Source organism: Mauremys reevesii, linkage group 17, assembly GCF_016161935.1.
Source record: "Mauremys reevesii isolate NIE-2019 linkage group 17, ASM1616193v1, whole genome shotgun sequence".
Lineage (NCBI taxonomy): Eukaryota > Metazoa > Chordata > Testudines > Geoemydidae > Mauremys > Mauremys reevesii.
The window spans coordinates 12,392,395-12,419,137 of NC_052639.1; the positions used below are offsets into that span (position 1 = coordinate 12,392,395).

The 26,743-nt window shown below is 49.4% G+C and overlaps 1 protein-coding gene and 5 non-coding genes across 6 annotated transcripts; 4 read left to right on the plus strand and 2 right to left on the minus strand.

Moving 5' to 3' along the window:
• Window positions 1–125: 125 nt before the first annotated feature.
• LOC120384961 (heat shock cognate 71 kDa protein-like) lies at window positions 126–1,997 on the plus strand. Its single transcript, XM_039504058.1, has 2 exons — window positions 126–407; window positions 1,391–1,997. The coding sequence occupies exons 1-2, from the start codon at window positions 126–128 to the stop codon at window positions 1,466–1,468; spliced, it is 360 nt and encodes a 119-aa protein (XP_039359992.1). The 3' UTR covers window positions 1,469–1,997.
• A 12,700-nt stretch (window positions 1,998–14,697) lies between these two features.
• TRNAF-GAA lies at window positions 14,698–14,770 on the minus strand. The gene has a single exon. It is a non-coding gene; the product is annotated as a tRNA-Phe (tRNA).
• Window positions 14,771–16,253: 1,483 nt separating this feature from the next.
• Window positions 16,254–16,335, minus strand: TRNAS-UGA. The gene has a single exon. It is a non-coding gene; the product is annotated as a tRNA-Ser (tRNA).
• A 3,461-nt stretch (window positions 16,336–19,796) lies between these two features.
• TRNAS-GCU lies at window positions 19,797–19,878 on the plus strand. The gene has a single exon. It is a non-coding gene; the product is annotated as a tRNA-Ser (tRNA).
• Window positions 19,879–21,733: 1,855 nt separating this feature from the next.
• TRNAT-UGU lies at window positions 21,734–21,807 on the plus strand. Its single transcript has one exon. It is a non-coding gene; the product is annotated as a tRNA-Thr (tRNA).
• Window positions 21,808–26,215: 4,408 nt separating this feature from the next.
• TRNAG-UCC lies at window positions 26,216–26,287 on the plus strand. The gene has a single exon. It is a non-coding gene; the product is annotated as a tRNA-Gly (tRNA).
• Window positions 26,288–26,743: the final 456 nt, after the last annotated feature.

A 26,743-nucleotide genomic window follows, 5' to 3' on the forward strand; every position in this document is an offset into this window, starting at 1 on the left:
TCATCTTCAGGGATACAGTGGTTCTCTCCCATACCTTAAGCACTCCAAAAAGGAAGTATGGGTTGATGTAGATAGTTTGAAGCCTTGTGCAAAATCTCATTCCATGAGTACAATATTTTATAGTAATGTGGCCTTACAAACTTAGAATCCAACTGACTTACCGTGATCTTACAGGTCGCTTAAGCAAGAAAGACATTGAACGCATGGTCCAGGAAGCAGAGAAATACAAAGCAGAAGATAAGAAACAGCTTGATAAGGTGTCTTCCAAGAATTCTCTAGAATCCTATGCTTTCAATATGAAGGCCACTGTTGAAGATGAGAAGCTCCAGGGCAAGATCAGTGATGAGGACAAACAGAAAATCCTGGACAAATGCAATGAAATTATCAACTGGGTGGATAACAATCAGGTATGTGAAAATTATAGCTCCATGGAGAAGAATTTTCATCATCCAAAAACTGGAATTAAAAGCTCCAACAAAGCTTCCTGACTCATTTTAACCTGACAAGGAACACACTTATCGAAGTGTGCAGCAACAGATGGGCAAGTCTCCTGCCATTGTAATCTTAACTAGTGTCTTTTGTATTGTAATGCTTTCACAGAAGGCAGCAGTACCAAAATCCAAGGTGGGATCCTAGTTTCTATGGGCAGGCTGCAGCTATTGGCCTAGATTGAGTGACAGGAGATAGCTAATGAGTCGCTATGACGAGAGTGACACCAAAGCCATTCGTAGTTTCCACCAGCAGTCGAAAGACTTGTGTTGGCTTAAAGTACCTTTCTTGGATGTCTGAGTGACCATAAAATCTTTCTAAAAGACTTGCCTTAATAAATGGATTTCTCCTGGTGGTACAAGATACAATGTCAGATCAGATTCTAGTTACCAACTCAGCTAAAAGAAAGGGATTCCTGAATATTTCCTTTCCTGAGTGGACATCTTGCACTCATGAATTGGAATTAAAAGCAATTCCTTGCCAAAACTGCTCTGACTGTCTCTTTGACTGGCCTATAAGATGTTAACGCTGTAGATTACATAGGTTCCAAGCTCTTTAGCAGTGGTTACTGTTAATCTGTAGCTTTCCTTCTGCTTAATTTTTTGTCCATATTTACACTTTGTTCTAGATTCTGAATTCCTCTATGTAGCTTGTCAAATGCCTAGCTTGGCATACTACTCTCCCCCACCTATCCTTGTCACCCAGGCAAGCGGAAATTGACTAATAGTGCAAGCCTCCCCCACCCCACATGGGGTTTGCATAAAGTACACTGTGGCTTAAGCTGCCATCTTAACCCTGACCCAAGGTAAATGGGAAAATATAAGCAGTAGGTTGGTTCTTGAGCTGGCTTTCCAGGGGCGCACTTGCAGTGAGTGTACAAATTGTTCTCTATATGTTCCAGGCTGCTGAGAGAGAAGAGTTTGAACATCAACAGAAGGAGCTGGCGAAGGTCTGCAACCCCATCATCACCAAGCTGTAGCAGAGTGCAGGAGGGATGCCTGGTGGCATGCCTGTTGCATTCCCTGGTGGTTGAGCTGCCCGATCTGGAGGGGCCTCATCTGGACCTTGAGGAGGTGGATTAAATGCACAGGAAGCAACCTTCCACAGCTGGCTATTGTAATAAGAGGAGGCCCTGAAACAAAGCCTTGTATTAGAGGCCCAGTATGAAGCCCAAAGCCTGGACTAAAGTAATGGTCAAGACTTTACTAATGTAAAGCAAAGTTAAGCTGTGAGCCAGAGGCAGGCCCTGCTCACAGAAGCTGGCAAGGAAAGAGCAAGATACAGACCTAAAAGGTCCTGGACACCAGGTATCAGACCGTTCCAATACTTGCCCATTCCACACAGATAACAAGGAAGAGGCTGACCCATCCTGAAGATGGGCAAAGGGGTAATATGATGGATAGAGTTGTTTTGTTCATACCAACATGTGTACAAGGTGAGAGGCGGCACCTTGCTACGCAGAGGGGTTGTACCTCAATACGTCAGGACTGATGTATAACTTGTTTGTACCTGGGGATAAGAATGCATCCCTGGGGCAGTGGAGTGTCCTGCCACTGACTGAGCCGGTCCATTGTTGGGGGCACATCTTTGTAGTATGTCCTGTAGAGTCTGCTGGAAACTATTACTGTGCTTCGTTTGACAATAAACCTGGCCGGGTGCCTTATTAGAATCTGCGGTCCTTGGAAGTTCTCTCAGGGTCTGCTGTCAGCTCTCTGCAGAGCCAGGGTAGCACACAGAGGGAACATGCATGCAGCCAACTGATCTGAACATTGAACAGAGCAGAGTACCACACTGGTGGCATCTGACACCCAGGGGTGGCTCCAGGCCCCAGCACACCAAGCGGGTGTGGGGGGCACTCTGCCGCTGGTCCCGCGGCTCCCATGGACCTCCTACAGGCGTGCCGGGCAGAGGGTCCGTGGGTCCCGCTGCTTCAGTGGACCTCCTGCAGGCATGCCGCTGTGCTTGGGTGGCAAAATGTCTAAAGCCGCCCCTGCTGACAACAGCTATTTCTTAGCATCGAAGCAGTTGAAGAAAACTCCATTTGAGCTGCTATATAAATTGTTTCTGGGCATTTTAGGCATTCTAAATCCTTGAACATGTGCACAGGGATGGGAAGGTGAACACGATTGCACTTTATTAGAGGGGTGTGTGTGTGTGTGTGTCCCACACCTATGTCTACGAACTTTTATGTAGCCTGATGCACAATAACGAATGGCATAGGGGTCTTCCCACAGACTAAGTACACCACAAGAGAGTGATATGCGTACATACCTGTCATCAGTGTGTACACACACGTGCACCTATGGATTAACTGTACTCTAATATTTCTGTGGGTGAGGAATGAAATCTAAACTTTAAGTTTCAAGGAATTAGGCTAAACTTGGTTTCCTTAAGTTTTATTCTTATTTTGTGTATTAGGTTTTGATTTAAGTTAGCCAAGTAAAACCCTAGTCAGCTTTAACAGCTCTTAGCATTTTCTAAGCACTGCATCCTCACTTAAGAATTGAGAAACCTGAACTGCAAGGCTGGTCCTGTGTCTCTAACCACCAGGTTATCAAGGAAGGGTGTGAGTACATTAACCAAAACTTTGTTGCATATAATACTATATTCTCATATGTAACTTTTAAATAGCAGTAATGCAATTGTAACTTTGTAACTTTTGAGTATTTTACCATTTACTTACTAATATTGATTTTAATAAAAAGTCTTTAAAGCTATATCTGTCTCAGTGTGAGTTTCCTGTCATACCCTGAGGGTCCTTTATAAATTCTGTGCAGACTGATTCAGGACAAAACTTTGATCTTCTGATCAAACAGATTGGTGAGCCTACACCCATACTTAATTATTAAGATCAAATAAAATTACATTAATAAACTAAATTCCTATATTATCCAACTATATATTAGTACACCTTAAATCTGGCTACAGGCTGGTGAGCCAGCCAGGAGTCTCAAGGAGTGTGTGACAGGATTCCAGGCATCCTTAGACCCTGAAAATCTCACCTGAGACATAAGTAAAGAGTTAAAGTTACAAGGAGTTAGAGAGCAAGAGTTGTGTGTCTTGCTAACTCACTGTTAAGAACACAGGAACCTGATTTCCTGTGGCTGCAGCTTGGCAGCAAGACCAGTATTTCCATTGTTTTGTGGTTTAACTTAGTTTTGATGTATCAGTTTTGAACTTTATCTTGCAAGATAAAGTAGTAGTGATGTTGTTAAATGTGTTTAAGGGGCTTTGCTGGAGGTTGAAGTTGTAACGAATGGTACCGAGTAAAAATATAAGCAGTAGCACTGGCCCGCTGACCCACACTGAGTGGTGGTGGGGCAGTTAATACATGGATTTATTAATTGCCACCAAGAGGCTGCAATAACTCAGAACTTGTATAGTTCTTCAGTCCCCACAACTCTCCCAGGGTGCACCTCTGATCCATCTGCCTCAGTATCCCCAGTTGTTTGGCAGGTCCTGACAGAGGGGAAAAGACCTTTCAATCAGCTATGAGCCATCAAGGGAAGAGAGGGGAACATGCCCCCCCCATCTTTTACTTGGGACTTATTGAACTAGGTAGAAAACCAGTTTGGGGTATTGTTTCCTCCTTCTGTGAAAGGATGCCTTCAGTTACAGAATAAAGCAACAGAACGTTCATTCTAGTTTATTACATAAGCTAGTGAAGTGTTAGAATTCAAATGAGTTCTATGTTGGGTTAAGGTGAGTGGAGTAAGGGCAAGAGTAGAGTCCGTTGGAATTGCCCATAGCATGGCTTTAGAAAACCTTGCCAGAAAATACATTCAGGAACATGGAGGAGGTTTAGAACAGCTAAAGAACAGCAAGATATCTAAGCATTGTAAGCATGGGGTTTTGTGAGTAATGTATTTGATGTAGAAACAAAGCAGAAAAAAAGGCTAAACTGGTGAAGAAAATAGCTGTTAAATGTCTGCTAATAGTTTGCTGGTGGAACCCTTCTGCCTCCGTGTTGGCTGCAAAATGGGCCGGGTTAACTATCCTGGGGTTCTTTTTAAATAACAATGCAAAACCGGCTCGAGCCCCCACCCAGTGACCTGGGACAATTATCTACCCCCCCCCCCCCGGGCGCCTCTAGGAGGCAATACTTCCCCACTCGCAAGCACAGAGTCTGAGTGTAGCAAAATCCTTTTAATAAAGGAGGGAAACAATGTGGCATCATGTGGGGGAAACACCACAAACAGGATTATAACACAAATCATGAGCAAAAGACCCATCTCCAAGTACATTTGGCAATGTCCTTTTCCCCTCAGGGTCTTAAGTCCAAATCACCCCAAAGTCCAACAACCCCAAAAGTCTCTGTCCCTGGTCAGTGCCACCCTAGAGTTCAAAAGTTCATTTGCAGTTTTACCCCCCCCAGCCTGGGTGGAAATGGGGGGGGGGCACACAGGGTGTAAAGGGGCATTTTATGTGGGCTGAGGCTAACTGCCCTGCCTCTCCATGGAGATCTGCTGCAGCCGTCACCATGAACAGCTCTGCTCCGCTCCACCAGCCCTCCCATGAACTACTCCAGCTGTCCACTCCTCCTCGGCCAGGGTTTAGAGCAATACAACCTTTATTAAAATAAAATAGTAAACAGGGTTTACTTTAAATAATCTAAATCTGTCCTAATTTTAGTATTAAATCCAAAGTTCTTAAAGATCCCATCAATAACCAAAACCTAAATGAAAAATTGAAATAAACAATGTTTAATTTAAAACCCAAACATTAAGAAAACTTTGTTTTTAAAAACAAAACTAACAAATGCCATAAATTAATAATTTCAACATTTTATCAAAAAGGTGTGCTACTGCAGGATGAGAAAATAACATAAAATAAATAAGCCTGACCACTAAAGCCTCCTATAAAGGAATTGAATCCTTGAATACTGGCCAAATCTGTATAAAATATGTAGAATTATGTCAAAACTGGTGTTGCAGGTCAGCCATTCAAGCCAGGAAATGTCTATTAAAAGCTCCATTCCAACTAAAAAAGACAAAACAACCCAATAAACCAAAACGGTCACAGCCTGAAACAAACCTACACAGAAGCAAAATTAAACCTTTGCCAACACTGGAACAAACAATGTAAATGTCTAATTCTAACTTCTTGTTTCTCCCAGGAGGAAAGTGTTTTGCATCCCAGTAACCAGGCTGTCACTGCAGCTTCCTTTCACTAAATAAGATTTTTACCAAATATAATTTGCCCTCAGTTTTCTATGAGAAATTGAAATTGTATCTTTGCACTAGTATCCCAAGTGTGCAAGTCCATCCTCAGAGTAGCCCCATCCCCTGAGCTCAGGGAGACTCCCAACTGGTTTGTGCATTTGTAACCTTGGGGCCTGAAGCTGATGAGAGAAAGGGAAGTGAGCGATCTTGGAGCTTTCACACACTGCTGGGAGCAGAGGGAATTGACTGAGTGATGTCCTGGCTAATTTTCACCTTGTTCTCTGCCAGCAGGCTCCACTGGAGAGCTGGGAGTGACTTGACCATGGCAGCACCCTATGTACATTTTGGGGCCATTGGGGTGAAATGAGTACTTTTGGGGTTGGGACCCACATGAGAAGGGATGTGCACAAACTGGAGAAAGTCCAGCAGAGGGCAATAAAAATGATTAGGGGGCTGGGGCACATGACTTACAATGACCTACAGGCCATATCCTGTATGTTAAGCTAAGGCAAAGTGAGCATATCTATATTGTGACCTTTTACTCAGAAAGGAAACTTGACCTTTATCTTGTTACTTAAATAGAGAAGTACCCACGCCTGTCTAGACCAATCGACAATGGAGAATGGCATAAGGGGTTTTTCAGTGTTGTACCCACAGAATTAACAGGTACACCAAGAGGGAACTTATGTGCATATGTACATGTCATCAACACGCACAAACATACTAGCCTATGAAGTAAGCGTACCCTAACGTTTTGTGGATGGGGAATGAAATTTGGGCATAGGAGGAAGGATTTCGGCGCTTGTGCCCTATGAAAGAGGTAACCCACCTCGCTAGAGCACGCCGCCTATCATTCTAACTTACTTCCTCCACTCTCTGTCTATCTACTATCAGTAGGCGCCTGTACTTGTTCTTAAACTTTAAGTTTCAAAGTAACTCGGCTAAGCTCAGTTTCCTAAGTTTTTATTTGTTTATTAGGTTTTGATTATAAGTTTAACATAGTCAAGTGAACCCTAAGTAACATTAGCTTTTCTAAGCACTGCATCTTTCACTCAAGAATTGAAAACCTAAACTGCAAGGCTGGTCCTGTGTCTCTACCACCAGGTTATCAAGGAAAGGTGTGAGTATATTAACTAAAACTTTGTTGCATATAATGCCATATGTATCTTTTGAATAGCAGTAATGCAACTGTAACTTTGTAACTCAATTATATTAAATAAAATGTAAGCTAATAAATTAAATTTTCATCATATTTTCCAAATTAATATTATTAGTACACCCTAAATCAGGCTACATGGGACAGAGAATTGGAGTGCAGGGGGATGAGGGCACTGGCTCTGGGGGTGCAGGCTTTAGGGTTGGGTTGGAATGATAGGTTCAGAGGGCAGTAGAGAGCTCAAGCTTAGGGCAGAGAATTGGGCTGTGAAAGCTCTGGAACAAAGCCAGTAAAATGAGAATTTAAACATGAGAAAGAAAAAGATCAGACTAGAACAAAAATGGTGGGGTTGAAAAGTTTGAGATACAAGTAAGAAAAACACCCCCTACCCCAGAGCATTTAAGAACTAAATGAGAAATACCTCTCCCGCTGCACCAACAACTCTAACAGGAGCTGACTGAGGAAGAATCACCACTTGCCAGCAGTTTGGTTTGGTCTGGAATGGACCATGAACATCTCATTCCCACAAATCTGGTGTGTCTGGCCTGGGACAGGAGGGGCTCCTCTCCTCTCCATTGGGGACATGGCGGGATGAGAGATGTGACAGGGCTTGATGGGAAATCATTATTTCCTGATCATGTGCCAGTCCTAGTCCTTGCTGACCCAAACAAACCGTTTATCCTGCATGCTGATGCCAGTTTGGAGGGCCTATGAGCACTCTCGTACCAGGAAGTGGAAGGCAAATGTAAATCTGTGGCCTTTGCCAGCTGAGAACTGTCAGACAGCGAAACTCGCTATCCCATCCACCAGCTGCAGTTCTTGGCCTTGAAATGGGCCATCACTGAGAAATTTTGAGACTACTTGTCTGCTGCTCAGTTTCAGGTATGAACAGAGAACAATCCACTGACTTATGTGTTAACAAGGGCTAAGCTGGATGCTACAGGGCAGAGATGGGTGGCTACTTTGCTAGCCATAACTTCAGCATTCAATACCAATGAGTTGGTATAACAGGGAGTGTGATTTATCAGGACCACCAATTCTTGGCTGGGGGGAGGGTGTAAGCAGGGTCAGAATGAACTCTACCCTGCCATCTGTTGGTGTTGTGTTGTAAAGGCATTTAGTTGCTGATGTGCATGGTCACACCCACCCTGCATTGCATGATGGGGGTGCTTGTCCAAATGGTGATTTTGGCTGCTGTGGGATCCCCAATCTCTTTCTTATTAGGGCAAGAGTAACAAAGTGTAGTGAACCTGGTGATATGAATCAAGGACAGTAGAACGGAATTTAGCAGTTCTTGATTTCTGGACTCACCAGAACCCACATGAAACTCAGTATACAAGGGACATGGGTTCCAAAGCAGAGTGAATTAAAAGAGATTGAAAATCAATATTTGCACTTAATACTAGGTTTCTTTTAAAATTTCTAAATGCAGATTTTATGATTTTTTTTTCTTGCTTTAGTTAAAAAAATATAATTATTTATGATAGAGAACATTTAAAAACTTTGATGCTTAAGTGTACATTTTAGATACAATTTAGTGGGTTGTCTCTTATTTCACATAAAAGCCAAACCTGGCAGAATAGTTTAGCTGGAAGAAAAAGCAGAGCAGAATTGTTAGTCAATAGTCAGTGGGTGGGTTTATGAAAATACTCGACTCTTGGACGGGTGGAGGGGGGGGGGGGGGCACACGCACCATCTCTGAAACTAATGCTTGCTACTTCACTCCCTAACACCACACACAGAGCAGCCCTTTACCTCTCAGGACCAAAAGACACCGTGAAAGAGATCTAACAGCACAAGCTTACAACAAGCAACTGGAGCACAAACAACAATTTTAAGGATTCAAAACCACCTCTGTCTTTCCACACCAGGGACAACAGAAAGGACCAGCACCTGCAAGAGACCACCAAACATCCATTCCTACCTCCCACCCCATTTTGTCCTTTGGAACCCATGCCCTTAATGGTGAGTACTTTCCAGGACAGGGTGACGCTCTCAGGCCTCAAATGCCAGGTACAGTTACTCTGTCCTTGATCCGAAATCAACAGGAAAATACACTGGATTACTCCTGCCCCAATAAGAAAGAGACTGGGGATCCCACAACACCTGAAATGACTGTTTGGACAAGCACTCCCATCATGCAACCTGAGGTGGGTGTAACCATGCAAATGACATCAGCCCCAAAAGGCCTTGACAACACATCACCAACAGATGGCAGGGTAGAATTCATACTGACCCTGCCTCAACTAGATTGTGGCAAAGATTCCAAAACACCAAACATTAAACCTCACCAAACATGGGTCAATCCATCCTCATCGTCAAATCTGCTTGTTATACTCCACACCTGAACAGTAGCCCTCCTATGGACAACATACCCTCCTAATTCAGAGTCTGTACGTTAACCTTTTACCCCAGTTGGGGCTATTGCAGATTATGTATTCCTTACGCCACCCGATCTTAAACAGAACTGCACCCCTTGGATAAGCTGTACGTTGTTCCCTGAGCACCAGAAACTTCTACGCCTAAACTCTGTACCGCATACATTTTTTTCATTGAACGTAATCTTAATAAAAATTTTACTTTTGTTTGAGATCCGGCTCCTGTTCCTTTGCAAGGCGTGTGTCGCTCGCTCGGTTATAGTCTGCTAATACAGCGAGAGGGGGAGGATATAGCCAGATGCGCTCGCCTACTGCAGACACGGATCCAAGGCTGAACCTCGTCCCCCACAAGCTGAAGGCTTAACTGAAAACAGTTTAAGAAGTGCTCCCGTCTCCGGCACTCAGCTACCCAGCTCCCAATGGGGTCCAAACCCCAAATAGATCCCTTTTGCCCTGTAGAAGCTGTAAAATCCTGTGACCAGGGCAGCAGCCTAGCAGCCTGCACATCTGTCTGCCAGCGCGAGAGCACGTAGGGCACTAATCTGGATAGTGGCAGCTGGGTGGCAGGGGGAGGGTGTAAAAACCAGCAGAGTGGTGCAGCGGGAGCGTGCTGGGCCCATAACCCAGAGGTCGCTGGATCGAAACCATCCTCTGCTAGGTGAGCGCTTGTTTCTTTTCCCTCTGGGCCTTCAAGCCAGGCGGTGACCAGCAGAGCACCAAGAGCCTAGGCCATGAGGCAAGAGGTGGCTGAGGCGAAGCGGCGGCCTGCCAGGGAGCTCCCCGGCACCTCTGGCTGCCTGGGCTGAAGGCAAGAGGCAGGCCTGGGCGTGGCGAGGGCCTCCTGTCCTGGAAGGAGGCTGCAGTGCTTCCTGGTCCCCTTTTCCCACCACCCCGGCAGGCGGCTGCTGCGGGAGAACACGAGGGAGGCTCTGGGGGCGCTAGGCAGCGCTGTGTGTGTGGCTGTCAGGGGAAAGAGCCGAGGCTCCGGACTCGACCTGCCATTGACTCGCGTGGCTCTGCGCGGCCGTCAGCCGGGACGTGACTCAGGCTTGGGCCGCATGGCCGTGCTTTCCTGACGAGGCATGAGGCAGGCCAAGAGCTTTGCACAGCGTACAGGGAAGTGGGAGGGAGGCGTCTTTGAGCCGGCCTGTCTCCTCCGCTTCTCCCTTGCCGCTTGGGCGGAGGCGGGAAGGGAGCGAAATGTTCCCGGCTGAAGGTTTTGCACTCGGCCTTGAGGATTAAACCTGAGCCTCCGGCACGGCTGCTGGGAGATGCGCTTTTGCAGCGCGGCCCCGACACTCTTGTAGGCAGCAGGTGAATCCACTGTGTCCAGGAGGGAGCCTTCGAGGCGGCAAAAGGGGGACATCACAGCTCCCAGCAGACCTTGAGGAGCCCATGAGGAGCCTTCAGTGGCATCCCTGGGGGAGCATAACCCCCCCTCCTTTCCATTAACAGCTGCACTCACTGACCCATGATACCACAGAGACACCTACCAGCAGCTGGTTTGCCAGGGCCGCTGCCCAGCACCCTGCAGCGCTTCCTGCCAGTGCCAGAGCTCACCAGGCGCTAGCCTGGAGCCAGGGCCGCTAGGCGCTGCTGAAGAAAAGCCAGCAGAGTGACACAGTGGAAGCGTCCTGTGCCCAGCACACAGAGGTGGATCAATCAAAACCCTCTTCTGCCAGCACCAGGCCTCCTGCTTCTCACACTGGGCCTGCAAGCGAGGGGGCGGCTGGCACAGCACCAAGAGTCTAACCTGTGAGGCAGGAGGCGGCTGACGCCCGCAGCCTGCTGGGGAGCTCCCAGAAGTTATTAAGGGACAGAGACTCCTCAGTGCCCTTAGTAACAAGGGTTTGGGGTTCCCCAAGGCCAGTAAGGGGGTCACTATGTCTGTCTTATAACCCTGGGTGTCAGGTCGCAAGTCTAGGGGCTTGGCTACACTTGCAAGTTTGAGCGCATTAAAGCAGCCCCGGGTGCCCTAACTCCTGAGGTGTCCACACTCGCAAGGCACATGGAGCACCTGGGCTCTGCAGCTGGAGCGCTCCTGGTAATCCACCTCCATGAGAAGCATAAAGTTCACTTTGCCTCGGCTGAAATGCCCAGGTGTGAGTGTGACGACGTGTTGTATTACTGCACTGTGACTGGCCTCTGAAAACGTCCCATAATCCCCTGAAGTCAAGTGCCCACTGTGGTCATTGTTTTGAAATCGGCATGCGGATATTCCCTTTCAAAGCTCTGTTTCCGACAGCCGGCTGCTTATCTGCTCCGGGACAAAGCAACCATTACTGGGGAATGCTGCTGCCGATGATGCAGGGTGTGTGTGAGAGAGAGAGGTGGGGGAGGGGTGGTCTGCTGCTGTCCGAACACACAAGACAGCATGCTGACACACTCTCAGACCCCCAAAACACACTGTCTCTCCCCCCACATACACACTCCACCCCCGCCCCCCATTTGAAAAGCACATTGCAGCCACTTGCACACTGGGATAGCTACCACAGTGCACTGCTCTCTGTGGCATTTGCAAGAGCTGCTAGTGTGGCCATTCCAGTGCACTTGCAGCTGTCAGAGTAAACACACAGCAGCATTTTCCTGCTGTGGTCTCCGAGGGCTGGTTTAACTCCCAGCGCCTACATCTGCAAGTGTAGCCAAGCGCTAAATTTGCCAGGCCAACCTACATAACACCTAACATATTTGAACCTCTTCTTTTCACACGGTTGCTCAGTCTCATGGGCTGCTTTGTCTCCAGACAGATCCATTCTCTTTCAGAACAGCCTTGCTCTTTCTGTCTGTGTCGGAGTAAACACTCCCTTCACTCTATTCTCAGACAAACACTAGTATTAACTGTTTGCTACTGATGGGTTTAGAAAGCATTTGTCAAATGGAAGATTCTGTTCCTGGAGGACTGTTCTGAAGATCCAGTACTTTATACAAGAAGAGAGGAGTTTTTCACCCGGATGGGACTTGAACCCACAATATCTGGTTTAGGAAGCTAATGTTTTCGCCATTAGGCCACTGAAGAGCAGTAGAAAGGTAGATGGAAATTCCTCTCATAATTGCACATTTCACATTCACTCAGAAGCCAAATACCCCATTTAATCGCCTTACAGAAATGTCTGTATCCCCTGGCAGCGAGGCAACTGGGCAGGTCGCTGACAGAGCTGAGCACCACCTTTCTGCCAGCCATCGTTAGAGAAGAACCCCACCCTGGAGTCACCCCTCCCTCCTTCAGCACCTCCACGGCTGTGGCTCTGAGTGGTAGTAGGATGATTAGGGGGTGAATCCGGGACTGGAAGGGGGGTGAGGTCGGCCTGTAAGGAGTAACCAGGTGGGGCTGACCCAGGGGGAGGCTGTGGGCTGCTGGTCAGTTTAGATCAAAGCTGCACAGCGACCTGACACCCAGGGTTATACCTCATCAGGAAAGCGCGGCCATGCGGCCCAAGCCTGAGTCACGTCCGCGGCCTGGCCCGCCCCGGCTGACGGCCGCGCAGAGCCACGCGAGTCAATGGCAGGTCGAGTCCGGAGCCTCGGCTCTTTCCCCTGACAGCCACACACACAGCGCTGCCTAGCGCCCCCAGAGCCTCCCTCGTGTTCTCCCGCAGCAGCCGCCTGCCGGGTGGTGGGAAAAGGGGACCAGGAAGCACTGCAGCCTCAGGCCAGGACAGGAGGCCCTCGCCACGCCCAGGCCTGCCTCTTGCCTTCAGCCCAGGCAGCCAGAGGTGCCGGGGAGCTCCCTGGCAGGCCGCCGCCTCACCCAGGAAATAAGGAAAAGGGGATGAATAAAGAAGTCAGGAAATAACAAGGAAATGAAGCAAAGAATCCTGTGGCACCTTATAGACTAACAGACGTTTTGCAGCATGAGCTGTGGTGAATACCCACTTCTTCGGATGCAAGAATAACTCTGAGCGGTATCCAAGAAGTGAGTATTCACCCACGAAAGCTCATGCTGCAAAACGTCTGTTAGTCTATAAGGTGCCACAGGAGTCTTTGTTGCTTTTACAGATCCAGACTAACACGGCTCCCCTCTGATACAAGGAAATGAAGAGGTTTGTCGAACGGGTTTCTGCCCCATTTACCATCTTCTCAGCTACCGCTCAGAGTTAAAGACCTAGAGTCGACCTATCGCATAAGTACAGATGGTTGGATGGGAATTAAAAGGAGCTGCTGTCACAAGTGTTAGGTGCCTGCAAGCAGCATGCAGAGCGTTTAAAACACCGCAATTAGAGGCTCAGATGAAACGTTTGCCCTAAATCAGAAGCGACAATAGGACGACCAGCAGAACGCCACTCTAGGTACATGGCAGAGTAATGGAGGCCGTTAGAGGCAAAAAGTCATTCCTCAAAATTTGGAAATCAGATCCTAGTGAGGATAATAGGAAGGTGCACAAACTCTAGCCTGTTAAGTGTCAAAGTGTAACAAGTCAGGCCAAGAAAGAATCTGAGAAGCAACATGCTAAAGACACAAAAGCTAAGCATAAATCCAGTCAATGCGAGTCCTGGTCTGTCCCCGCAGAAAGGTGAACCCCCTCTGTGGCTGGAGTGAGCTCCTCTAAGCTGCTCCTCTAAGCTGCTCCTCTAAGCTGACCTGCGCCAGGTAGTGCTCATTGTAAAAACGTTTCCTCTGAAGGTTGGGAAAACGGGACCAGCGGTGCTCAGGCCGGCTGACATAATTAAAATCTGCCCCCCCCAACAACAAACATCATGCAGCCTAGAGGAAGGGAGCCTTTGATCTTCCCTCTCATGCCTTAACTGGGGACCATACACACTAATATAGCAGTAACCAGTGCCACAGAGCACAAAGCCCACCAGTAATGCCCTCCCTGGTTGGAGCTCCACCACCTTCTGTACTCGCACCGCGAATGTGAAAAACAAGATTCCAGCCCCATCGTTCTTCCCTGGCCAGGAGGCCCTTCCTCCAATCACCCTCTGCCTATTGAGCTACCCTAGAGTTGTTAATGTGCATTTCCTGAACACCCACCATGGCCAAGTCCAGCTGCTCCAAGGCACTGAACATCAAGCGCCTCCTCCTGGGCCCCCAAATCCCTGCCACCTTCCACAGGGCCACTTTACAGATGCCCTTCCTGGTACTGCCCTTGCTCAGCTGCACAGAGGAGCTTCCATCCCCAATCCCTGCCTGTCACTGCCCAGCAGCCCTCTGGCACCATTCCTGAGGGTCACCCTGCCTTGCTGTCTTCCTGCCATGTTGGGAAAGACAGATCCCATCTCTCCTTGTTAAAAGTCAGGTGGGCCAAGTAGGGGCAGAAGCCCATTCTATGTTTTCCTACTGCAGAGCCCAAGATCAGAGACTCACCATCAGTGCCACCCACAGGGGAGGCAAGTGGGGAAGTTTGTTCCAGGCCCCACAGGGGCCCCATGAGAATACAATGTTGCAACTTTTTTTAATGGAAGGGGCCCCCAAAATTGCTTTGCCCCACAGCAGCTCTGCTCACCTTGGGTGCAAGTACCACTGGGCTGCCAGAGAACAAGCTGCCCCCCTGTACAAAGAGAATAAAAGAACCTGTCAAAGCCTGGGATTGAACCAGGAACCTTTAGATCTTCAGTCTAATGCTCTCCCAACTAAGCTACTTTGGCAGCCATGGAGCAGTATTTTGGCCTGTTGCTTCTCTGCCCGGGATGTTTTTGCAGCAGTTGCACACAAACAGGACGTCATTGTGAGCGGCCCATGAAGACAAGACTCGCTTTTGCCTGCCTTGCTCAGCTTGACTTGCTGCCTCACCCTGTTCCTGCCCTAGTGCCCGGGTTGACCTGGTGGGGGAAGGGGACTGGGGGCCAGTGGCACGGGGAGGAGGTTGAGCTGGACCCTGAGCTAGACTAGACCCTGGCAGTGAGAGTCTGGCCACCACCTGCCGCCCCACCCTGTTGTCCTGGCTTCCCCCACTGGGCGTCATTTCTGGAGGGAAGTGGGGCTTCTGCCTCCCCTCCCCGATTTTCACACCGCAGAGGAGTGCGGACAGGAAAACGAACGGCTGCTCCACACCCCCACCGGAGGAACCCGGCGCCCTTAGCTGTGGGGAGTAAGAAGTGGCTGTTGGCTGACAGGGCCTGTCCCCGAGGAGCTGGAACAGCAGCTGCCGCCTCCCCCTCGGCTCCAGGCTGTGGGAATTGCTCATTGCCTGGCTGCATGGGCGGCTGCTGCTCCGTGCTCTGGAGAGCGTCTGTATTGCTCTGTCAACCCCCCGTCTTCACTGAGCCAGTCTGGTAAGGTCCCAAGTGCCCCCTCCGGCCTGGCAGCTGAGAGTCTGTGCAGACATCAGCCCCCCTGCCAGCCCCACAGGCAGCAGCAGCGCCAGCCCCCCAGCACCACAGGGGCACTCAATGCACTTCCTGAGGGGAAATGGCCCTTGGCGTCCAGCTGCTAGAGTGAGAGCCAGGAGAGAGCAGTGTCTGGCTCACCTTGGGGAGAGAAGAGACCTGGTGAGTGCGGATCTCCTCAGCCCCACAAGGCTGGTCAGTTTTATTGTCACTGTGATAGTCGGTGCTTCCTTCAGGGCCGGCCCTAGAGGGATCTGGGGTATGGGACAAATCCCCTTTCCTCCCCAGGCCCTGCCCCCACTCCACCCCTTCCCCAAGCCCCCACCCCTGTCCCATCTCTTCCCGCCCTGCACCTTCCTGCCCCATTCCTCTCCTCTCCCACTCTCCCTGCTCCTCCCCAGCGCCTCCTGCACCCCACTGAACAGCTGATCACTGGCAAGTGTGAGGAGCTTGTCAGCAAGGCCTGTAGTGGGTGGGGAGCTGGCTGCCAGTGGGTGCTGAGCACCTTTTTCTCTCTGTTGGTTCTGCAGCCCTGTAGCTCCCATGGAGTCGCTGACTCACATGCTAGAGAGAGGAGCAGAACCAGGGCTATGGCTGATCTATGGGGCACTAGGTGAGTGGCAGAGGCTTCAGGTGCTGAGAGTTTGCCTGACCCTCAGGTACACAGTGTGCGGGAGTGTCCCAGGCATCTCGATGAAAGGAGCAGAACAGAATTTACTTGGGGTGGGGAGAGAATTGAGAGTGTCTCAGGGGGTTGTACAGAGGTATTGCCCGGGTGAGAGACTGGCTAAAACACAGGCCTCGCTGTGAGCAGGATTTGAACCTGCGCAGGGGAACCCTATTGGATTTCAAGTCCAACGCCTTAACCACTCGGCCATCACAGCTGTGAGCACAAAACTGCCCCAATGCCAGAGAAACTGGTAAAGAATCACAATGCCCAGGCGTGAAGTCATCTGAACTACAGGATTCCCACAGCAAACCTGGCTCCCAAAGCACAGGGGGGATTTGGGGTTTGTTCTGTTTGCTTAGCCAGGTGCCACAGGAGTCTTTGCTGCTTTTACAAATCCAGACTAACACGGCCCCTCTGATACTCCTAGTGACACTCTCCAATGGATCCCCATCCTCCACCCACCTTGAGCTAGGTAGGAGCGGATCATCATTATCCCTACTTGAGAGAGGGAGAAGCTAAGGCTGAGAAAGGAGAATTGACTTGTCTTAGGTCACACAGCCAGCCAGTGGCAGAGTTGGGAATAGGACCCAAGAGCCCTGATTTTCAAACTAACCATCAGATCTTGAATTTCAAACACTGAATGACCTGAATAAAGTGCTCTCAGATGAGCTCCAGACCAACAACAGTGCACAGTAATTATTCAGCAAGTATTTGAGGAGAACTGCAATGTTAGAGAGAATCATGAACTGCTCAGAGACCATTAATGCAGCAAAGCAGCAAAATTTGTCAACATATAACAGGTTCTGACTTATTTCCTTGGTCTTAAAAGAGAACAACAAGGACCTGAGTCTCCTCCCTGTCAATAACCCCCTCCTCAGCCAATCAGGGTAGAGACTGAGGACGGGAGGCTGAGGGTTCTCACCAGAGAGCCCAAAGGATGGCCCAGGTCACTGGTGGGGATCACTGCCCGAGCACTATTTCAGCCCCACATTTTTGGGTGGACCTCCCACAGTGGGAGCTGCAGAGCACTCCCCCGCAACACACACACACACACACACACACACACACACACACACACCGCTCCTGGTGTTGGGAGGGGAACAGGTGAAAGGACAAAAGAAGCAAGAGACAAAGAGAAAGGAGGAAGGGATGGATGGAGGAAAAGGTGAAACAGAAAGGACAAACCCTAATGTCCCCACTGATTCTATGGGACAAAATCCCAGGTGCGGAATAAAATTCTGCCTCCTTAAGTTTGTGTTTTCCATGCCTAGAATTCAACTGTCACCAGATGGATCAGACCGAACAGGTTTCAAACCTCAAGGAGGCTCTTACCTTCTAAACAGGGATGGCTGTTTTCTAGTAAAATCATGAAAAGGGAAGGAGAAAACTCAAAAGAGGTTCCTCCTGGCGCTCACGTGCCTGAACCCGAATACTCTCTCAGTCCTCAAAGAGAGACCTGGAGAAGGAGACTTGCTGAAGCAAAGCCACAGGGTCTCTGAGGTTTCCTGGCCCTCACCCCTGTCCTGCCTGGCTGATGTCAGCATCTCTCTGTGAGGTCACCACCTCCCCACCACCTTTGGCCAATAGTCTGAGGTCCTGCAAAAGGCCTTTGTGATGTCACTGCCACACCCCTCCCTTGCTGTGCTAATGTCCTGCCCCTGGCCAGGCACTTTGGAGGTTTGAGCTGCTCCCTGTGGATCACCCCACTCAAGGAGCATTCGTTCTAGGCAGCAAGCCGGCTAGACAGGAAAACATCAGATGCTGCTCCCAATGCTACACTCAGCTTTTCAGAAATTAGTCGCCTTTATGGCCAGAAGAGACGATTAGAGCATCTAATCTGACCACTTGAGGATCACTTGAGCTGCAGTCAAGCACTCTACCGCTGAGCTATACCCCCACAATGACCTGAGTAGGGAATCGTGATTTTCAGGACTTTGAAGGACAAACCCTGATTCATCGAGCTCCTTTGCCATTCCCAGACCACAGGTGGTTTTAAAAATGGGGTTTGATTAAACTTCTTAAATGTGGCAAACACCACAGCTTGCACACCCACCGATATAGCTTCTCCCACTGACATAGCTGCCACCTCTTGGGAAGTGGATTAACTACACCCCAGGAAAACTCTCTCCTCAGCATAGAGCAGTGGTTCTCAAGCTGTGGGGCAAGACCCCAAAGTGGGTCATAACCGTGTTTTAATGGGGTTGCCAGGGCTGGCGTTAGACTTGTTGGGGCCTGGGGCTGAAGCCAAATTTCTGAGCCCCACCACCCAGGGCTGAATCCTTCAAGCTCTGGTTTTGACCTCCCCTAACTGGGGCAGGGCTCAGGCTTTGTCTTCCTGCCTCTGCTCAGTGGGGAGGGGCCTGGTCCTCTTTCCAGGGCCATGGAGTAAGTTTTTTGGGCAGAAGGGGTTGCAGTGAAAGGAAATTTGAGAAACGCTGGCATAGAGCCTCTGAATATGTCTAGACTTGGCTCCTGTGGCAGATCAGACACGGAAAGTACAGCCATGGAGACACCACACACCAGCCTTGCCTAACAGGCAAGAATCAAACCTCCACAGAAAGACGCCTGTTGCTTTCTAACCCATCTCCCTAAGCCCTCAGCCACCAACACTTAACAAAGGGGCTTTTCTACACGATGGTTCTGGTCTCACTGAAGGGTCATTTCCAATTGTTTGCTCAGACCAGCATTAGGAAAATGGTGCCCTGGGCAAAGCTTGTACTTTGGCACTTCCCCATTGCCCCTGGACGGTCCCCACTCCCTTTACCGCTAGCTCCTGCACTCCCACCCCTTGCACCTCCGTCACCCCTAACTCCTGCCCCCTCCTGTGCCCCCTTTGCCCTTAACTCCCTGGGCCACCAGCCATTGCCCCTCTCCTGCAGCCCCTTCACATGGCTCCAGTGCTGGGGGCCCGCACTTGTTCTCCCTTTCCCTGGGCTTTGGCATCACTAGCCCCTGCTTAGCGAGTAGGGTTCAGTGGTTCCCAAAATGTGGGGCATGACTCCTAGGGGACACAGAGGAACATGCATGGGGCACCTCAGGGCCTGAGCCAGCCCCATGGAGGAGCAGCACTCAGCCCCACTCTGCCCCAGCTCTTCCCCAACCCCACCCTCAGCCTGGGGCTCTGGCTCCCAGCTCAGCCTCGATCCCCTTACCCCTGTCTGCACCCCTCTCCCCAGCAAGCAACAGCCCCACTCCCAGCCTCAGTTCTTGACTGCGGCTTCCAAGGGGCCACAGCCATGGCTAAGAGGGCACAGTGTGAAATGTTTGGGGACCACTGGTTTAGGTGATGTTCTCAATCACTTCTATGAAGTCCAATAAAAGCTATTCCTCACCCACCCACCCCTCCATCAGGACAGTCTAGGTATGTTCTGCTGCCCTTCACTCATGCAGGAAGGATAATAACATTTCATTCCATTGAATCCTAAAGTGATTTGTAACCCACCACCAGCCAAAACTGGTCATTTTGGGAAAGCGGCCCCATCATGCTGCATACCTAGGCAGAGTAGGTGTGTCTGTGCAAACACGCTCTGTTCCTGAAGTCTTTCCCCCAGCTCCTCACTAGATGTGAGGGGGGAGCTCATTCAGCCCCTGCTTCTGCGTAGTATTTAAAAACTCCTTATTGGCCCTAGCTCTGCTGGCCTTAGATTTCTCCTCCTGTCCCTTTTTAACAGCTTAGATGAGGTGGCTGAGTGGTTAAGGTGATGGACTGCTAATCCATTGTGCTCTGCATGCATGGGTTCAAATCCCATCCTCATCGGATGTATTTAGTTTTCACCCTCCTTTGTAGACAACCATCTCCCCTTTGGTACAATGACAGCTCAAACGATCTTGCTTCTTGCAAACAAAACCTTCTCAGAAACTCAGAACTCCCTTGCTTTAAATAAAATGTCTAAATCCCAGATTTCTTTAAAAAAGAAATTCTCTAGTGCTGTATTTCTTAGTTTTTATCTCAAGAGGTAACATCCTCATCTTCTCCCCAAAACACCCTGGGACCTGCCCAAATTATTAAAATACCCTCAACTCGAGCAAGGCCACAACAGTGAACCAGAGCTAGTATCTAGGCCAAGCTGTTCTGAAGGAGGCAACTCAAACATTTTCTCCTGCTTCCCTTGGCCAAGTCTGACTGAGAAAACAAAATTCCCCAAACTGAAAATTTTCTGCTGAAAAACTAATACTAGTCTGTTTGGGGACTTTGGTTTGAAAGTATTATTGTTATTATTCTCTTCTGATTTCTGAGTCAGTTCAGTTCAGTCTTTTTCCTCCAGGTGTGTTTCCAGCTGCTGAGTTGTGGGGGAGAGAGGCCAGGTCATGATGTCTCTTCCCCTCTTTCATAGTTTCCTCTGACTTGCTAGGAAGCTCCTTTGCTACGATGTGAGTCAATCAGTGTCCATTGTCGCTGTGCTATCTCGGAGAAGCCTGCATTGTACACGGTTCCTGGGATGGTCCTTGGGAGTGTGGATCCCTTCAATGGGCCAGCAGCGAGTCTGGCTCCTCCCTTGTCGCACCTGAAAGTCTGGTGGGGGGCATTTCCCAACCTCATAACATATCTCAGTAACGCACACAGAGCAAAACTTCATAACTTCCCAACCAATGCGAGCACACACAATCCAACACGATATTAATGTTCAACAGATCAAGACTTTTGAAATGATACGTCACAAGGCAGACTTTGAACAAACCATGTCATCATTATATGAGAGTGGTGAATATGGGGCTTGCAGGGTGCTGCTCTGAGCACAGCGTGCCACACCTGGGCTTACATTGCAATGGAGACGTACCCTTAGAGTCCATCTCTCCTGGGATAAAGATGGCCCACACCTGACTCTCTGCCAATCCCCACTGGGCCCTGAGAAGTGTTGTTCGTGTTTGGATTCTATAAAGCAGAGGAGCAGATGAAGTTTTGCTCCCAAGGTGTGTGTGTGATTCTTTGGACAGGTCTACACTACAAAATTAGGTTGGTGTAATTACATGACTTAGGCTGGCAATGCAGTTCTATCAAGCTAATCCCGGTGTAGATAGCGGCTCAGCTGTCAGAACTTTCTGGAGCTATGAAAGGGGAGGTACCCAGCCTCTGTAGCAGGAATGCAGGGCAGGTGAGTTCACGGCAGGCATGGAGGGATACTGGTGGAGGCCAGTTATGGTGATATAATGACCAGCAGCATTTACACTGACATTTGTCACTTTAAGTTTGCTGCAAAAAGCACTAGGCCTCTCGTCGAGGTGGTTTTATTTTGTCACCAAAACAGGGCAATTTTGTCGCCAGACGTGGTATTGCAGTGTGTGCACCAGCCACAAGCTGCTGACCGAGGGAGCGTTGTGTGTTTTTCACGCATCTGAGCAATATAATGATGCTGAAGTAACCTTGTAGTGCAGACCTGGCCAAAGACACTCACACACACACACACACACACACACACACACACACACACACACACACACACACACACACACACACACACACACACACACACACACACACACACCTACCTTGCAAGGAAAACGTCACCTGCTCCTCTGCTTTGCAGAATCCAAACACAAGCAAAGCTTGTCAGGCCCCAGTGGGGATGGCAGGGAGTCAGGTGTGGGCAGACACTGTGCTGTTGCCACAGGCAGGCACCATGGCTTAGCTGGCTAAAGCACCTGTCTTGTAAACAGGAAATCCTGGGTTCAATTCCCAGTGGTGCCTTGTTGACTAACTCTTGGGCAACCTCGTATTGACTACTGTGGGAAGACAAAACACAGAGCTCTTTGGTCCAGCCCAGTATAGTTGTTTAAATTATACTCACAGGCACTGATAACAGACTTACTGAAAATTTGGGAGTTAAGAGCTGATAGGTCAGTGTTCCAGCCTGTCACAGATGATCCTGCTTCCTCTGGGACAGGGGCAGGTCTGGGCTCACACTGAATGGCTCATTGTGGCTGGCAGAACCTGTGGGCAGCTTGTTTAGTTTGCACCGAGGGTTGAGTCCTGCTTTGTGCACCGTGTGTGAGGATGAAAATCCTAAACTGCCCTTTGAAATAACGAATGCAGCAGGACGTGTTATTGTCTCTGCCCCAAAGCAGACAGACCAATGGAGAAATGCCATTGAGTCCAGGCTAATACTCCACTGCCATTTTACCTTGTTTGCTTGCTAAACTCCCTCCCAACCTTGAGGGCTCCCAGAGCCCGGTATTGACCCTGAGCCGAGAGGTCTACGCTGCAAATTTACCACCCCATGGCCCTAGCCTGGGAGCCTGCACTGGCACGGGACAGCGCTGGGTGTTTCATTGCAGTGTGGACATAGCCCAGCATTATGTCTACACTGCCATTAACACACCCAAGTCACTATTCTCAAACCCTGGGTCAGTTGATTCAGCGTAGACACTTGGGCTTCAGCCCAGCCTCCAAGACCCCATGAGGGGTGAGGGTCTCCGAGCCTGGGCTCCAGTCTGAGCCCAGATGTCTACGCTGTAGTTTTTAGCTCCACAACCTGAGCCCCAGGAGCCCAAATCAGATCATCCAGGCCAGCCGGGCCAGTGGGATTTTATCACAGTCTAGATGCCCTCTCAGGGTATGTCTACACTGCAATGTAAGCCCAAGGTTAGTAGAAGTCATGTCAGCAGCCCCAACACATAAACATAAACCACAAGGGAAAGACCCACCCCCCAGATAAGCTGGGCAGTGTCCTTCTCCCTACGGTTCGTAAGTCCAGCAACCAAAAGTCCTTTAACATGAGCCATCCCCTCTCTGCACCCCACTCACAGCTGTTGTCCTTAGTCAGAGCAAGCCCAGAGGTGCCTCTGTAGAGTTCACCTGCCATCCTGGGTGGAAAAGGGGGGAATATAAGAAGGCACCCTACTCACTATGTTGTCTAGGGACTCACTCATCCCTCTACAGCCACCCTGTCCTAAAGTTGGTCTGACACCTAAATTTTAGCATTGGGACCCAGACCCCAGCCCACTCAGCTTTGGAACCCCTGTCCCCTGCCTAGCAAGTGCTATTGAATTGAGGGTGAGTCCCTCAATCGGGGTCTGCCAAGCACAGTTGTGCTGCCCTCGATTCACACAACAAGGATAACAACCCTTTATTTCTCCTGCCCCCAATAACATGGAGACTGGGAGTCCAGCACCAACCACAAGTGATCATTTCGGCAAGCAACCCAACCTATTTCCAACACACTGTAAAATCCACATGCAGACTCATACACAAAACCTTGCAATAAAATCTTCCTGAGCGGGTCTGAAGCACCTGCTGCTGGAGGGAAGGAGGGAGCCGTGGATTGGGATTGAGGAGCAGCATGAGGAGAAGGGGCCTGTGGGTTGGGACAGAGGAGAAGGGTGAAGAGGAGCAGGCTCGGGTTGGGAGTGAGGAGCAGTGAGCATAGGAGGGACTGAGGGTTGGGTCTGAGGGGCACTGGGAAAAGAGGCGACATGGGTTTAGGCTGAAGAGCATCTTCATTTGGGGATCCAGCAGGACAGAGGAAGGCAGCAGGTGATTCTAATTCCTTAGGGATATTCTGTTTGTGTGTGTGTGTGTGTGTGTGTGTGTGTGTGTGTGCAGGGGAGGAACATGCTCTATGCCCAGAGGCCTTTATTCCTCCAGGCTGCAAGGACAGAGGGGCTGTCAGGAAGTTGCCCCTTCAAACCACACACAAAAAGGCCCTTCTGAGGAAAGGGAAAATCCTGAAGAGAAAAAGTAACATCAAAGAGGACTCCAGCAAGACAGTGTAAGATCTTGGGGAGTAGTTTATCACCTGACCAGGGACTTGAACCCTGGACCCTCAGATTAAAAGTTTGATGCTCTGCCCACTGAGCTAGCCAGGCTCATAAAGAAAAACAGCAAGTTGGTGCAGAGGAGAAACTAGTCAAGAAAACAAGAGCGGGAAACAATATGGGAAACCTGCTGCTCTCTCTGGCCTGGTCAACACTACGAGTTTATATCGAATTTAGCAGCGTTAAATCGCATTAACCCTGCACCCATCCACACAACGAAGCCCTTTATATCGATATAAAGGTCTCTTAATACCGTATCTGTACTCCTCTCCGACGAGGAGTAGCGCTGAAATCGGCATTGCCATGTCGGATTAGGTTAATGTGGCCACAATTCAACGGTATTGGCCTCCGGTGCTATCCCACAGTGCACCATTGTGACCGCTCTGGACAGCAATCTGAACTCGGATGCACTGGCCAGGTACACAGAAAAAGCCCCAAGAACTTTTGAATTTCATTTCCTGATTGCCCAGCGTGGAGCGCAGATCAACACAGGTGACCATGCAGTCCCAGAATCCAAAAAGAGCTCCAGCATTGACTGTAGGGGAGATACTGAAGCTGATCTTTGTATGGGGAGATGAATCTGTTCTATCAGAACTCCATTCCACAAGACGAAATGCCAAAACATTTTAAAAAAATCTACCCGGCTATGATGGAGAGAGGCCACAACAGGGACTCAACACAGTGCTGAAACTTAAGGAGCTGAGACAAGCGTACCAGAAAGCCAAAGAATGAAATGGACGCTCATGGAGGGAGGGGCGGCTGATGACTGTAGCTATCCCACAGTTCCAGCACTCTCCAAAACCATTTGAATTCTTGGCTGAGTTCCCAAAGCCTGAAGGGTCAAAACATTGTCACGGGTGGTTCAGGGTATATGTCATTGCCCCCTCCCCGTGAAAGCAAAGGGAAAAATAATTTCTCGCTTTTTCAATGTCACCGTATGTCTACCGGATTCTGCTGGCACATGTTGTGCTGCAGCACTACACAGCAGCATCCCCTTCCCTTCCCTTCCCTTCCAGATGGCAGACGGTACAGTAGGACTGGTATCAGTCATCGTCATCCCGTGAGTGCTCCTGGCTGACCTCGGTGAGGTCGCCCAGGGGCACCTGGGCAAAAATGTGAATGACTCCCAGGTCATTCTCTTCTTTAAGCTTTGTCTAATGGAGATTCAGTCCTGCCTGGAATATCATAGCAGCTGGAGGCTGCCCCCCCTCCTCCTTTGAGCTCTACTTGCAGAGGCAATAAAGTCAGTGTTGTTTCAAATTCCTGCATTCTTTATTACTTCATCACACAAATGGGGATAACTGCAACAGTAGCCCAGGAGGGGTGGGGAGGAGGGAAGCAATGGGTGTGGTTGTTGCAGGGCACCCCTAGAATGGCATGCAGCTCATCATTTCTGCGGGATGTCTGGGGCTCTGACCCGGAGTGGCTGTTTGCCTCTGGTTCTTTAGTAGGCTTGTCTGATAGTCTAGACAGGACAGACTCTCCCTTTAGACAAAAGGTAAAGAAGGCAATGACCGCGGGAGTCATTCCCAATTTTGTCCATCCGTCACCGGCCGACCACACCGAGGCCGGCAAGGAGCACCCATGACAGCAGCAGACAGTACATTATGACTGGTCACTGTCATTGTCAACTTGCAAAGCAGCAGATGGGATGGGATGGCTAGTAACTATCTTTGCTAACTTGCAAAAGGCAAGGGGATGCTGCCGTGTAGCGCTGCAGTACCGCGCCTGTCAGCACCATCCAGTAGACATACGGTGACAGTGAAAAAGGCTGAACGGGCTCCATGGTTGCCGTGCTATGGCGTCTGCCCAGGCAATCCAGGAAAAGGGCACGAATTGTTTGTTTGCCGTTTCTTTCACGGAGGGAGGATTGAGTGACAACATTTACCCAGAATCACCCATGACACTGTTTTTGCCCCATCAGGCATTGGGATCTCAACGCGGAATTCCAATGGGCGGGGAGATCATGGAACTATGGGATAGCTATGGGATAGCTACCCACAATGCAACACTCTGGAAATTGACACTAGCCTCGTACATGGACGCACACCACTTAATTAATGTGCTTAGTGTGGCCGTGCACTCGACTTTATACAATCTGTTTCAAAAACAATTTCTGTAAAATTGGAATAATCCCATAGTGTAGACATACCCTGTGATTAACAACTTTGCTGGCTAATTGAAAGGCTTTGCTGGCTAATTGAAAGGCTGATGGTTCAAACCCAAGTGAAGATGGAGGTGTTTTTTTAGTGATGAGAATCCAGTACATTTTAACAGGCAGAAAAGTGCCTCAATGCTGCTCTAGCCTCATTGGGCAAGCATAAGTGGCACTTTTGCCAGATGCATTGGTGGTATAGTGGTGAGCATAGCTGCCTTCCAAGCAGTTGACCTGGGTTCGATTCCCAGCCAATGCAGGGAAGTGACATTTTCTCTACTGGGAATTGGTTTTATTTCAGTCACGTTGTATCAGTTTATCAATGAAATGAGAGAATCAATGTCCTGCAGGTCATTCAACACACAGTGGAGGAAGAAAGGGGTGGGACTGTACAATGAGCTGTTGGAGTTATCTGGTATTACAATGTTTGGTTTATTTAAAAAAAAATATCTTTACTTCCCTCTCCCTTTTAGACTCAAAGCCTTTAAGGTCAGAAGGGAACAATGTGATCATCTAGTCCGACCTGCTGCACCTTGCAGGCCAAAAGACACCACCCACCCACTCCTGTAATAGACCCGGGAGGGGAGGCAGCTCTGTTCATTGCCCCTACCCCAGGCAGCACATGGAGGCCCTCTGCTCCCCTCCCCCCATCAGTGTGCAGAGATGTGCCAGCAGCACTGAGGTGGCTCCGTGCCCACTCTGCCTCCGTCCCTCC